Genomic DNA, 15,470 nt, shown 5'->3' on the forward strand with positions numbered 1-15,470 from the left:
GGATAAAACCACATACGTACACAGATAGACTAGCCTGGAAAGGGCTTTTGGAATAGGTTTTTGGTTATCTTGAGGCCTCCCCTAAAAGAAATTAACTTTCTTGGCGTAAAAAAATGAGGACATTGAGTGACCTACTCTCAACTTCTGGAAGGGCAGCTTGTTTTTGTCCATTTTTTCAATGAGGGGGGTGGGTGGGAGGGACCCAACATATTCAGTTACAGCAATGAGATTTTGTGTTTTTTTAAAAGGATCCTATGTGGAAATGAGTGGGACAATGATAAAAATAAACAAATAATTAAAATTTCAAACCAAAACATATTTCTTGGTCCCAATATCCCCAGTTAATCCTCTAAGACCACAATCTCCACATTGTGGACTTGATGCTGATGTTCTTCCATCTCAGCCACAACTTTCTCCTCAGTCCTCAGCTCTGTCTCCAAAATGACTGCTTTGCCTTCAGTATCCTCAGCCTCTGGGTCTGGGGCTGGGTCAATCTCAATGATGGTCTGCCCATCCTCTGAGGTGCTTTCGACAGCCTGGATTGCCGAGGTCAGGCCAGATTCCATGGCCACCAACTCCATAGGGCTCACCATAGTGGTCATGTTGCCCAGGGTACTCCCATCCTGCATGGCAGTTGAGCTTAGCAGTGCCAAGCTAGATGAAGGATGGATGGTCACTGTGTCTGGTGAGCTGCTCTTGGCAGAGGAGACCACTGTGGCATAACGGAAGAGCTGAGGGCCAGAAGGCAGTGTGTGGACAGTCACAGGACTGGAGCCCTGGCTGAGGGTGGCCACTGGAATATTGCCCATGGAAAATGACTGACCCACTGGGGTGATGGTGATGGGTGAGATGACTGTGAACTGAGGCTGCTGGACAGGAGGAGAAGGGCTCAAGACAGTGGTGGAGGCTGGCCTCTGGAGTCGGGGCCTTTTTGGAGGCTTAGGAGTGCTCACAGGCATCAATACCACATTTTGAACCGTCTGGGATTTCAGCCTGTGATCCTGAGCTTGCTTCTTCTGCTCTTCCAACTGGCGTTCCAAGTCTATGGAAAAAAAGACAGAATTCGTGTGGTGGGAAGTATAATCTTGGGAACAGTAAAATGGGAGTGAGGGGACCTGCGGTCTTGTTCTGGTCTTGCCACTATGTAGCCTCAAGAAAGTCACTTCAGCCCTGGCTGGTTTGGCTCAGCAGTTAGAGCGTCGGCCTGCGGTCTAGAGAGACCTGGGTTCGGTTTCCACTAAGGGCACGTACCTCGGTTGTAGTTTGTCCCCGGCCCTGGTTGAATCGTGCGGGAGGCAGCCACTCGATGTGTCCCTTTCATGTAGATGTCGATGTCGATGTCTCTGTCTCTGTCTCTCTCTCTCTTTCTCTCTCTCCCTCCCACTCTACCTGAACAAAAAATGGAAAAATGTTCTCAGAGGATAAAAAAAAAGTCACTTCATTGTTTTTGAGAAAAAACTAGACTGGATGATTTTTTAAATCCCTCCAGTAACTACATTTCCTTGTGTGATTATGGGCAAGGCAACAACTCAGAATCTTTTCAAGCTGTGATCCTACTGTAGTTCAACTCTAGAAGCTCCTATGGCATTTTGTCACCTCTCATCAAAGTGCAAACCAAAGAAACCTCCAGTTGGTCTAGCAGATAATATATGCCCTGCCTCAGTCTACAGATGAAAATAAGAAATATCTGCCTGGCTGGTGTGGATCAATGGCTGCGTGTCAACCCATGCACCAAGAGGTTGCCAGTTCAATTCCTGGCCAGGGCACATGCCCAGTTTGTGGGTCAAATCCCCAGTGGGGGCATGTAGGAGGTGGCCAATCAATGTTCTCTCTCATTGATGTTTCTTTTTTTTTTATCCTCACCTGAGGATATTTTTTTTCCTTTTTTTTTTGTACAGATAGAGTGGGAGGGAGAGAGAGGAAGGGAGAGAGAGAGAGAAACATCGACGTGAAGGGACACATCGAGTGGCTGCCACCCGCACGACCAACCAGGGCCGGGGACAAACTGCAACCGAAGTACGTGCCCTTAGCGGGAACCGAACCCGGGTCTCTCTGGACCGCAGGCCGACACTCTAACCGCTGAGCCAAACCGGCCAGGGCTCTCATTGATGTTTCTATCTTCCTCTTCCTTTCCCTTCTGCTCTCTCTACAATCAATAAAGAAAAAAGTTTTTAGAAAAATAAGAAATATCTTCACAATTCCTTTTGAACTTCCATGGACCTACAAAGGAGCTACAATGGCCACTCTGGAACACAGTGATTCCTAAACTGTCCTTTGAGGAAAGATCACCTTACTGGCTTTAAGCCAAAATGGCTTTAGTCTACCATTAGCCCCCAGAGAAGTCTGGAGAAAGTTACAGAGAAAAACGTCCCTAAGAATTACAGAACTGAAGGAGGCCTTAGGTCAAAGTGACTTATTTAAAGTCACAGAGCTTGGGACAAAACTCTCTGATGGCCAACTTGGTGGCTTCTCCAACACAATATACTTATCACTATCCCTCTCCATATGTCCAGTCCAACCTTGATGACCATTGGTGAATCTGGCTCTACACCAGAACTTCTCTATTGCTTAGGACCTGATAAACAAGTAATACATAATCAGTTACAGCTTTAGAGCACATTGCTTCCTATGGAACACCAAGAGCAAATCAATGACTTTGGGAATAAAAGGAGTAGACAGGGATCAAGAACATGTTCAAAATAATTTTTTATTTTTTTTAATCCTCATCTGAGGATATTTTTCCACTTATCTTCAGATAGATTGTGAGGCAGAGAGAGAGAAAAACATCAGTGTGAGAGAGACACATCAACTGGTTGCCTCCCGTATGACCCCAATCGGGGCCAGGAACAAAACCGCAACCAAGGTACGTGCTCTTAGCGGGAACCAAACCCAGGACTCTCTGGTCCACAGGCCAACGCTCTAACCGCTGAGCAAAACTGGCCAGGGCCAAGATACTTGTAATTTTTTATAAGTTAAATCAGGGAATATTATAAATAACAGTGCCCAATGTTGGTGAATTCAATCTGATGGCATAAATTGGTATAATCTTCTTGGAAATTTGACAATAATTCACAGAAATCCATAAAAAAACGATCAGTACTATTTAACCTCTAGCTTAGTCCTGGGAAGTAGTTTAAAAGAACATAAAAAGGAAAAGTTATATTCATACAAGTTCACTGCAACAAAATAAGCTACTTAAAAAAATTTTTTAAATTTAAATGTCTAGGTAGAAAAATGTCTAGGTAAAGTACTAGGTAGCAACTTGGAAAAATATTAATATGTCATAGTGAAACAAGTTAGAAAATAAAATTTTTTTGTATACTATGATTAAAATTATTTTATTTATTTATTTATTTATTTATTTTATTCCTCCCTGAGGATATTTTTCTACTTATTATCAGATAGAGTGGGAGGGAGGGAGAGAGAGAGAGACAGACAGAGAGAAACATCAATGCGATAGATGCACATCGACTGGTTGCCTCATGCACAACCCTAACAGGGCTGGGAACAAACTGCAAATGAGGTGCATGCCCTTGACTGGAATTGAACCCATGACTCATTGGTCCATGGGCCGATGCTCTAACCACTGATCAAACCGGCCAGGGCTGATTAAAACTATTTTATTTTATTTATTTTATTTTTTTTTTTTTTATCCTCACCAGAGGATATTTTTCCATTTTTTGTACAGATAGAGTGGGAGGGAGAGAGAGGAAGGGAGAGACAGACAGAAACATCGACGTGAAGGGACACATCGAGTGGCTGCCACCCGCACAACCAACCAGGGCCGGGGACAAACTGCAACCGAAGTACGTGCCCTTAGCGGGAACCGAACCCGGGTCTCTCCAGACCGCAGGCCGACGCTCTAACCGCTGAGCCAAACTGGCCAGGGCTATTTTATTTTTTTTTTATCCTCACCCGAGAACATTTTTGTATTTATCTTCAGACAGAACGGGAGGGAGAGAGGGAGGAAGAGAGAGAGAGAGAAACATTGATATGAGAGACACACATCGACTGTTGCCACCTACATAAACCCAACCCGGGCCGGGGACAAACTGCAACCAAGGTCCATGCCCTTAGTGGGAACTGAACTCGGGTCACTCTGGTCTGTGGGCCAACGCTCTAACTGCTGAGCCAAACCGGCCAGGGCTGATTAAAACTATTTTAAAATAATAATATGGACAAGGAGAAGCCTACAATCCTAATAAAAACTATTTTTCAGATGGTGTAAAGTTTCAAGGTATAAGATACTACTGAATTAGGAATAAGAAGAAAGTTCTACTTTGGGCTTCACTATCATGACCCCAGGTAAATAATTTATTCTCTCTGTCCTTCCATTGGGTCATCACAAAATAGGGATAATAGCCTATAACAACAATCTTAGGAGGATCAAATGAAAAAGGGTATCACTGACAGTACTTGGTAAACTGAATTTAAAAAATATGCTGGGTTGTCCAACTTGTGTGGCTCAGTGGACAGAGCATTGTCCCACGGACTGAGAGGTCCTGGTTTGATTCCCGGTCAGGGCACATGTCCAGATTGTGGGCTCGATCCCCAGGGTGGGGCATATGGTGGGGAGTATAGGTAATCAATGTTTCTCTCTCACATCAATGTTTCTATCTCTCTCTTCCCCTTTCTCTCCCTCTAAAAAAAGCAATAAAAGCATATTTTAAAAAATGAATACATTAGAGAAATAAAATGAAAGATAAACTGGGTATAAAAATAACTTTGACTGGAAACAGCCCAAGTGTCCATCAGTAGACGAATGGATAAAAAAGCTGTGGTATATATACACAATGGAGTAATATGCAGCTGTAAGAAAGAAAGATCTCTTATCCTTTAAGACTACATGGAGCGACCTGGAAAGTATCATTCTAAGTGAAACAAGCCAAACAGAGAAAGACAAGTATCATATGATCTCACTTATTTGTGGAATATAATGAACATAACAGTCTGAGGAATGGGGCAGTCCCAGAGAAAAAGATTCAAGGATATTAATACATTACCTATGAAGAGAGATAAATTACACTTACCTGTCAGAGTATAGAGAAACTGCTCTTCTCCTTGCTCTATTTGGTTCCTTCTGTTGTCCAAAACCTTCTTAACTGTGTCCATTAGGCCAAATGTATGGGCCACATTGTTAAGAACAGCAGCATCTATTTAAAAGAAAAGAAATGTCTGTCAAGTTAAAATAGAAAGGTTCCATCAACTCCCTGTTGTGCTGTTTATAAATATATAACAATTCAAAAATGATGGGACTATTCTAATAAACAATTTTAACAAAGATTGATCACATGTATAACTAATTTTGATTTAATTGTTATATCTATATTTAAATATATATGCGAGAGAGAGAGAGAACATTACTTTTTGGTACATTGATAAAGGCAAAAATTACCTGTGGAAAAGGTATGGTCAGAACCACGTTCAAAACCTAGTTATGAACTTTAGACAAGTAACTTAAGTTTTATGAGCCTTAGTTTTCTAATCTGTAAAATGGGGATAATAATACCTATATTTCAGTGTTTTCATGAGGCTAACAGAATCTGCCTACAGTTGTTAGTGTTTAATAAATTAGACTAGATATTGTTAGGATTAATGCACTTACCTGTGACCTGGAAAGGAGCCTGGATGAGCCGCTGCTGAACCCCTCTGAGTAGCTCCTCTATTTCCTTCTGTATATTGCATACAACCTCTTCCATCAGCCCTACATCAGCTATTCCTTTCCAGAACATCAAAGTGTCCTCTGGTACAAGAGGGATAAGACAGACGGTAAACAAGGAATGCTAACATATACCTAGGCACATCTCTACAATGTGTTAAGCTCAAAATTATTTCAATTCAAAAGGGTTCCTTGTTGGGCCACTTCTGGGAAAAGGGAAGAAGCTTTTGGAATATTAGCTGCCTTCCTAAGTGGGTAACTAATTTTTGGCCTCTTTAGCAAACTATGGACTTAGGATAATTGCCTCAATTTGTCATGCCCTCAATTTGTCATGGCTCTGGCTATACGGAACAGGTATTTTCCTCTAATGAATATATTTTGTTAAGTAGTAAATATTATTTATCTAAATAATTTAATTTAAAATTAAGTATTTAAATCTTTAAAGTTAAATACTAAAGATATTAAATTAAAAATGTTTTTAAAAAATGCTTGCTCTAAGCATATAATTAAAAAAAAAAACAAAGTAAAACAATTGAATAGGTGATGTTATAAGCTCCCTGAAGTCAGAGGTTATGTCTTTTCATTCACCTGTCTAGCATCCAGCAACAATACCAACTAAGAATAGGCAGCAATAAATATGTGTTAAATGAACAAATAAATGGAGGATGATGTGAAGCCTTTCCTGATCTCCTCTAAGTGATTCATCACTAATCACCATCTTCTATACCACCTGCTACCTAATTTTTTCTTCTAACATCTTGCAGCTTGGTTTATCTAAGAAATGACCAAAGTTGGAGGTAGTTTGTTAGGATGAAAAGCATGGACTACAGAGTCAAACTTAGCTGGATTCAGCTGATATTTATTGGTAGTGTGACTGATATTAGGCAAGTTGCTAAACCTTTCTGAATCTCAATTCCTTTATGTGTAAAATGTGACTTTGCAGGGCTGTTGCATGGATTAAAGTAAGAGGTTTGTAGCTATAATTAGTATTAATATGCATGAGAAAAAATAATTAGGAGGCCTCCTGTGTCCATAATCATAATAGTGAAAGGTCACAAAACCCTGCAAGACATTTGAGCCCCATAGAAAAGTACCTGAAATTTCTTCTGAGTCTTTCTTCACTCCCTCCTCTGTGGCCATGGTGACAGCAGCAGTAAGAGCTGAGTTCCATTCTAGCCCTGCTTCTTCCATGCTCTCTTCTGAGATGGCAATCTGTGTGATGCTACCTAAAAGCAGTCCATTAGAGATAAGGCCAGTGAATTTTTATGAAAAAGTCATAGCTATCCTTCATCTCATACTCACTGCCAAAGAGAACCTGTTATTTTAACAATATGGCTTTTAAAAAATATGTTTTATTGATTTTAGAGAGAGAAAAAGTAACATCGATGGATTGCCTCCCATATATATCCCAACTGGGGGCCAAACCCACAACCTGGGCATGTGCTCTGACCAGAAATTGAACCAGTGACTTTTCGGTATACAACGCTCAACCAAGCTACACCAGCACATTCTGTTATTTTGCCTGCAGATCCCTTATTAAATACTAGAACCCACCCTGGCTGGTTTGGCTCAGCAGTTACAGTGTTGGCCCACAGACCAAAGGGTCGAGGGTTCAATTCCCAGTCAAGGGCAGGAGCCAGGGTTGCAGGTTCAGTATGTGGCCCTGATCAGGGTTGTGCGGTAGGCAGCCAATCGATGTGTCTCTCTCACATTGATGTTTCTCTCTCTCCCTCCCTTCCATTCTATCTAAAATTCAATGGAAAAATATCCTTGAGTGAGGATTAACAACAAAAAACTAGAACCCTAGGAAAGCCAGAAATAATACTGAATTTTCTAAAGTATACCTGTCTTGCAAAAGAAAATGTTTTCTTCTTATTCTGAATAGACAGCAAAGGGTAACTTATAAAATCACAAAAGAGCAATCTGCTTTCTGAGCAGGTATGTTTTTGAAAGAGACTGAAGGTGAGCATAACTGACAGTGTGACTACCCAGATTTAGTGAGGATGAGAAGGACCTAAAATAATTTGAGAGAAAAGTATGGTGCTTAGCCAAGAGCCCTACTACATACAGGGCTGTTTGATTCTAACCAAGGGTGGGGAACCTCTTTTATGCCAAGGGCCATTTGGATATTTACATCATTCCCAGGCCATACAAAATTAACAACTTAAAAATTAGCCTCCTAGCCCAGCCAGTATGGCTTAGTGGATTGAGTGTTGTGCCATGGACCGAGAGGTCCTGGTTGGATTTCTGGTGAGGGCACATGCCTGGGTTGTGGGTTTGATCCCCAGTGTGGGGCGAACAGGAGGCAGCCCATTGATGTTCTCTTTCACATCAATATTTCTATTTCTCTCTTCCTTCCTCTCTCTCTAAAAAAATCAATAAAAACATATTATGCCCTGGCCAGTTTGCTCAGTGGTTAGAGCGGCAGCCTGCGGACCAGAGTCACAGGTTCCATTCTATTCAGGGGCATGTACCTCGTTTGCAGTTCAGTCCTGGGCCCTGGTCGGGGTCGTGCAGGAGGCAACCGATCGATGTGTGTCTCTGTCTCCTTCCCTCTCTCCCACTGTGTCTGAAGATAAATGGAAAAATATCCTTGGGTGAAGATTTAAAAATATATACATTTTTTTTAAATTAGCCTCTTATATTTGATCAGGCTAATTTGATGCGGCATGTGATGTTCGCTGGTATTGATTTTGAGGGCCTTATATGGTCCGTGGGCTGGACATTCCCTGCCCCTGATGTTCTAGAGACTATCTGAAGTTATTATAACTTATTTATCAGCCTATGTAAGAGAAAGCAAGAGAAATGAGATCCAAAAAAATCAGAGACCACGAATAGCAGATTCACAGAGAAAAAACTTTTGCAATCAATTTTATATTAAGATTTTAAACAAAGAGAACTAAAAAAGATCAAATTGATTCAGACAGAAATAAAGACAAATGTAGACTCTACATGCTGGAGGATATCAATAATTAAGCAAAGAGCCCTGGCTGGGTGGTTCAGTCAGTTGGAGCATCGTCCCATATACCTAAAAGTTGCTGGTTCAATTCCTAGTCAGGGCACATACCTAGGCTGCAGATTCGATCTCTAGTCAGGTTGCGTACAGGAGGCAACTGATCGATGTTTCTCTCTCCCTCTCTCCTTACTTCTCTCTCTCTAAAATAAATAAAAACAAATCCTCAGGTAAGGATTAAAAAATAATAATAATTGCCCTGCAGTCCCGAGAGACCCGGGTTTGGTTCCCGCTGAGGGCATGTACACCTCGGTTGCAGTTTGTCCCTCGCCCTGGTTGGGTTGTGCACGTGGCAGCCACTCGATGTGTCCCTTTCACCTACATGTTTCTCTCTCTCTCTTTCTTCCTCTCTCTCGCTCCCACTCTATCTGAACAAAAAAATGGAAAATGTCCTCGGGTGAGGATAAAAAAATAAAAAAATGAAAATAATAATAATCAAACAAAGAAGTAATATCAATATGGATAATCAACTAAGTAAAGGAGTTTTGGCCAAATAAAAAGGTCAAATTTCACAGCATTTTCCACTTTTCAAGTGAGAGTCACATGAACAAAAATTCAAACTGCTAGATATTTTATACTTTCCTGAAAGGAATTTAGATTGCAAGTGATTTGGCTTCTGCTCACCCAGTCACTACTGACAGAATATTAGGTCTGACCAAAAGAAACCTCAAGAGGCATTTTTATTTCTATTTATTTATTTTTATCCTCACCTGAGGACATTTTTGCACTTATCTTTAGACAGAGCAGGAGGGAGAAAGGGAGGAAGAGAGAGAGAAACATCAATGCAAGAGAGACACATCAACTGGTCGCTACCCACACAACCCCAACTGGGGTCAGAGACAAACAACAATCAAGGTATACGCCCCTAGTGGGAACCAAACCCGGACTCTCCGGTCCATGGGCCGATGTTCTAACCACTGAGCAAAACTAGCCAGGGCATCAAGAGGCATTTTTAAAGCACAGTACTTCCCTTTTATCCTTTAGTGTCCTTGCAACTCTGTCAGACATATCTTTAAGTCTTCTGGAAGTAGTTGACACATATTCTATCTAAGAATCTTAGTTGTGCTAATCTCCAGCTGGACTAACTGAATCCTTAATAATAATCTCACATGGCTACAACTTTCCTGGAGATGGGCAGGGAGCCCTAGTCCCAAACTCAACTAAGCAGAGGAAGCCTCAGCTTTGTTATCTGGAACCCTTCCAGGCAAAACTCGTTGATCCTTATAGCAGAGTCTCCAGAGTCCATCCCCGCCAAGGATAAATTGTCTTTGCTATATCTCAATTCAACAATTGAAAACCATTCACCATTCTAATCCACCTTCTTGCACTGACCACTATAGAGCAAAGGGTTTTCAAAACAATCTAATTTTGGTCTGGCTGGTATGGCTTAGCAGACTGAGCATCATCCCATGGACTGAGAGCTCCTGCAGTCAGGGCACATGCCCAGGTTGCAGGTTTCTCCGATAGGGGGGTGTGCAGGAGGCAGCTGATCCATGTTTCTCTCTCATCACATCAATGCTTCTATCTCTCTCTCCCTTTTTCTCTTTATAAAAAATAAAAACATATTTAAAAAAATCTAATTTCAAAGATATGCCAAGTGGCACTCAAGCGAGCTACTGACTAAGCATCATAACTACTGAACCATCTTTCTAATGTTTACCATGCACTGCAAGAAAGAAATAAGGAAGGAGGTCTGGCCAATAGGAAGCATTTGAAAGAAACAAAGATCTGTTTCTAAAGCATTGAATCCCACCCAAGATAACCATATTTTTCAGGGACATCAACACTAATGACATTTGAAATTAAGAAACACAAAGAAGACTGCGGTGGTGACACATAATACAATATATACATGATGTATTATAGAACTGTACATCTGAAATCTATACCCCAATAAATTCAATAAAAAAGAAGAAGAAAGAAACACAAAGGAGAAATGAGGGTAAAAATGCTACTGAAAAACACAATGGGTTTTCAGGTGGTTTCCTACCCCCTACCATCAGCCGAAGTGGGTGTCTGCACCACACTTGTCTGCTGTCCTGGCACTGGAGCTCTTGCACTGCTGATTAGAAGATCAAATTTGGTGCTTCTGCAAGTATTGGAGCAAACCTTGTCATGTTGGTAAAAATCAATCTGTCCGGAGTCCATCATTTTCCTGCACAAAGGGAGACAAGAAGTACCAGTTCAGCTTGCACTTCATCTAGAAGAAACTGGGTCTCAGAGACAGAGATAAGTTGCTGAGTCTACTCTGTAGATTAGTGAAACTTAATAGTATTAAAAGTCATTAGGTTGCAAAAATTCTAATTGGGACTATAAAATTTTCATTGGTCCTGCCCACATATACAAGTACTCCTCTTCCGTCCCTAATCTACTCATGAGTAATCTTTTATGTCCCTTAACACCAAGCTTTAGATACACACTCCTTACAATAGCTAAATTTCTCCACATGATCTCAATGAAACCAAACCCAAAAGGGGAAAAAAGACTACCTCATATCCCAGCACAAGTGAGGAGTGCCACAATGGAATTAGAATTTTCTGGTAAGATTCTGATGTATTAGTATTCCTAGACCAGCAAGATGAGTTGTCACTTTTGGAGACATAAAACTTCAGCATATTTCTTTCCTTAAAAAAAAATGCCCTGGCCGGTTTGGCTCAGCGGTTAGAGCATCAGCCTGCGGTCCACAGAGACCCGGGTTCGGTTCCCGCTAGGGGCATGTACCTTGGCTGCAGTTTGTCCCCAGCCCTGGTTGGGTCGTGTGGGTGGCGGCCACTCGATGTGTCCCTTTCACATCGATGTTTCTCTCTCTTCCTCTCTCTCCTTCCCGCTCTATCTGAGTAAAAAATGGAAAGATGTCCTCGGGTGAGGATAAAAAGAAAAAAAAAAAAAATTAATAACAACTCTCCTATAAATACAGAGCAAAGCTGATTATACTAAATCCTCACTATAAAATGTTCTTAGAACTGAATTAACATGACATTATGATAGACCCTGAGCAAAACCATGTGATATTTTAATTACAGTAAACATGTTATATTGTTACTTGACTTTCACTAAAGCTTTTTTAGGCATTCTTGTTTCTTTTTACATTTGGGGAAAGTTGGCATATGCTTGTTTTTCTGGGCAAATAAAACAGGCCAAGAATAACAAAAATGAAAGTTAAAAGTATTCCTCTCCAATTTCATTCAATGACTGATTTCTGCATATAAATCATCTGGAATTATTATTATTTTTTGTCTCTGACTATAAAAATAATATGTAAAAAAAATTTAGCCCTGGCCGGTTTGGCTCAGCGGTTAGAGTGTCGGCCTGCGGTCCGGAGAGACCCGGGTTCGGTTCCCGCTAAGGGCACGTACTTCGGTTGCAGTTTATCCCCGGCCCTGGTTGGGTTGTGCGGGTGGCGGCCACTCGATGTGTCCCTTTCACGTTGATGTTTCTCTCTCTCTCTCTCCCTCCCACTCTATCTGAACAAAGTATGGAAAAGATATCCTCGGGTGAAGATTGAAAAAAAAAAAAAAAAATTTAACATTTTTTGAAAAAAATACAGAAAACTATAAAGATAATAACTGTGCTTTAAAAAAAAAAAATCCCACAACATAGAGATAGCAACATTTTGGTATATTTTCTTGTACTACATTTTACGTGTGTGTGTTAACACAACTAAAATCACACAGTTTAATTGATTTTGTTTTCTTTCTTACTTTACACATAAGCATTTTTTAATGTAAAAACCCTTTAGAAATATTTTAATTATTGCATTATATCCCATAATATATACTCATATACATTTATTTTTTTAAATTTTTTATTTTTTTTATCCTCACCCGAGGACTTTTTTTTTTTTCATTTCTCTTCAGACAGAGCAGGAGGGAGAGAGGGGGTAAGAGAGAGAAGAGAAACATCGATGTGAGAGAGACACATCGACTGGTTGCCACCCACACAACCCCAACCGAGGACAGGGACAAACTGCAACCAAGGTACATGCCCTTAGCAGGAACAGAGCCCAGGACTCTCTGGTCCACAGGTCGACGCTCTAACCACTGAGAAAAACGGGCCAGGGCTACTCGTATACATTTAGATGAGCCATAATTTACTTTAGATATACCTTGACTATATTAAAACAGACTAATTTTTATTATAAATAATGTTGCAATCTCTACAAGCACTATGGATTTTTCTTAAGGCAGATTCCTTAAAAAGAATTAAAGACAAAGTGTAAAATGTTTTTGAGGCTCCTGAAACACGTTCTGTAGGAAACTTTTTTTTTTTTTTTTATCCTCACCCGAGGATATTTTTCCATTTTTTGTACAGATAGAGTGGGAGGGAGAGAGAGGAAGGGAGAGAGAGAGAAACATTGACGTGAAGGGACACATCAAGTGGCTGCCACCCGCACGACCAACCAGGGCCAGGGACAAACTGCAACCGAAGTACGTGCCCTTAGCGGGAACCGAACCCAGGTCTCTCCGGACCGCAGGCCCACGCTCTAACCGCTGAGCCAAACTGGCCAGGGCTGTAGGAAACTTTTTAAAAATATGTTTTTATTGATTTTTCAGAGTTAGAGAGAGAGAGAGAGAGAACGAGAGAGAAAGACTGACTGGCTGCCTCCTACATACCCCCTACTGAGGATCGAGCCTACAACCTGGGTATGGTATGTGCACTGACCAGGAATTGAACCAGTGAACTCTCAGTACATGGGACAATGCTCAACCAACGAAGCCACACTGGCCAGGGCTGGAACTTTTAATTCTTGACCACATTTTAAAATGTTCTATCAACAAGTGAGTGCTCAAGGAAAGAGCATTAATGTTAAACTAATGTTAATTTTCAGAGGGAAAAAAATTACAACTTGCTGCATAAAGAGAGGGGAGTGGGGATAATATGCATTCTGAATTTTATTTCTGTGGTATAGTGATGGCATTCACTGTGCATCACTGGTACTTATTAACTGCACCCTTCTACTTTTACCAATTATCCCAGGATTTGTCAGTCAGCCTACACTTCTCTGCGGTTATCATGCTTCTTCAGCACCAGGCTTAGCTTTGTTCTTGAGTTTCTCTGCCTAGAAAGGATCCTACCCAACATCCTGAAAAATTGGCCCTAGATGCTAGGAAGAGTGAATCTGATTCACAATTCTTTCTCTGAGTTTTTGGGGTTTTTTTAAAGAACAAGTTGATGAAGGTCAAATAATACATGGATTGCGTAAACTAATCCTTCAGACAGAATAAAAAATTCAAATTAAAGAGAACAGACTGAATTCTCTGGATTCCACCATGATTAAGTGCCCAAAGTCAGTTAAAAGGTATGTTCTTACTATTAGAGCTCACCTGAGCATGATTCCACCCAGACGAATGGCTCTCTTCCAGTCCTTTAGAGTGGACTTGCCAGCCAGATGAACAAAATGCTTGGGGCTGATCAACTGATCATTGAACTAAAGTAAAAAAAAGTCCAAAATAATCCAATGTCACCTTAGGCAGGCCAGAGGGAAACAAAGAGATTATACTACTTGTTATGTATAAAAAATACCCAGATAACATCTTTTATTTTTTATTTAATTTTTTTTCTTTATTCATTTTAGAGAAAGAGGAAGGGAAAGGAAGAGAGACATAGAAACATTGATGAGAGAGAACACCGACTGGCCGCCCCCTGCATGCCCCACCCAGCCCACAACCCAGGCATGTGCCCTGACCGGGAATCAAATCGGCAACCTTGGTACATGGGTCAACGCTCAACCACTGAGCCACACCGGCCAGGCTCAGATGACGTCTTAAGTCATCATAGCCTTGTAACTTACTGTGCCATAGAAGATGATCCTTCTCTGAGCACAGTGCCCTATCCTGGTACAAAGCTACAGATGACATTGGGAGCATGGAGATTAATATACTAACTAGCATTTAAAATACATGTATGCTCTGAATCAGGTGGCTGGATCCAATGCTATAAAGGCTGTTTAAATAAACTGATGTAATCTATCCAGCCCTAATGACGAGATTCAGGATATGGCAGAAAGAATAAGTATGGTAGAAACCAGTACCATGGCAGAGCGTCAAAACTATGTAATCTTTAATAATTGTGGAACTATGTAATCTTTAAGGATCATGCCACTGATGGTGACAACTATCTATGGCTATCAATGGGGTCAAAATAAGCAATGACTTCCACATTGTGCTTTCATGATTATGTATCTTTCAGAAATAATTTTCAATAAACTCTACCATAATGCACACCAGTATAAAGCATTTTACATATATTATCTCAATTTGTTTTCTAGCAGCATTATAGTGTATCTATATATACATATATATGTATATAGGTATGATTATTTTTGTTGTTGTTAATCTTCAAAAAACAAAGGATATTTTTCCATCAATTTCTAGACAGGATGGGAGGGAGTTGGTTGCGGGGGAAAGAAACATCAATGTGAGAGAGACACATCCACTGGTTGCCTCCCGCACAACCCCAACCAGGGCTGGGGATCAAAACTGCAACCCAGGTACGTGCCCTTGACCGGGAATTGAACCCAAGAGCTGTTGGTCAATGGGTCAATGCTCTAACCACTGAACCAAGCTGGCCAGAGTGGATTATTCATATTTTAATAGATGATTTTCTGAAATATTGAATAACTTGTTCAAGGTCACCCAGCTAGTCAGTGATAGTGAGGAACTCCATTCATTCAACAAATATATATTGATAAATATACCAGATACCATTCTAAGTGCTTGGGATACACTAGTGAACAAGACAGATAAGTTCTCAGCTCTCATGGAACTTGTTTTCTAGTGGGATTTGAATCCAGGTCAA

General features: G+C 40.8%; 1 protein-coding gene across 8 annotated transcripts in view; it reads right to left on the reverse strand.

Annotated features, from left to right (window-relative positions):
* Positions 1 to 243: 243 nt before the first annotated feature.
* GMEB1 (glucocorticoid modulatory element binding protein 1) overlaps positions 244 to 15,470 on the reverse strand; it is a 28,216-nt gene continuing 12,989 nt past the window's right edge. For 6 of the 8 annotated variants that reach the window (XM_036256409.1, XM_036256407.1, XM_036256405.1 and 3 more), the window contains 6 exons: positions 13,997 to 14,100; positions 10,670 to 10,827; positions 6,754 to 6,885; positions 5,606 to 5,743; positions 5,031 to 5,153; positions 249 to 1,042 (listed from right to left, as the gene is read on the reverse strand). In XM_036256409.1, the coding sequence (XP_036112302.1) occupies positions 342 to 1,042; positions 5,031 to 5,153; positions 5,606 to 5,743; positions 6,754 to 6,885; positions 10,670 to 10,827; positions 13,997 to 14,100 (1,356 nt within the window). In that variant the 3' untranslated portion in view covers positions 249 to 341. Of the gene's footprint in view, positions 1,043 to 5,030; positions 5,154 to 5,605; positions 5,744 to 6,753; positions 6,886 to 10,669; positions 10,828 to 13,996; positions 14,101 to 15,470 lie in introns of all 8 variants that reach the window. The other 2 variants (XM_036256412.1, XM_036256411.1) reach the window with 1 other exon arrangement.

This window comes from Molossus molossus, unplaced genomic scaffold (assembly GCF_014108415.1).
Source record: "Molossus molossus isolate mMolMol1 unplaced genomic scaffold, mMolMol1.p scaffold_m16_p_12, whole genome shotgun sequence".
In the NCBI taxonomy this organism is placed as follows: Eukaryota; Metazoa; Chordata; class Mammalia; order Chiroptera; family Molossidae; genus Molossus; species Molossus molossus.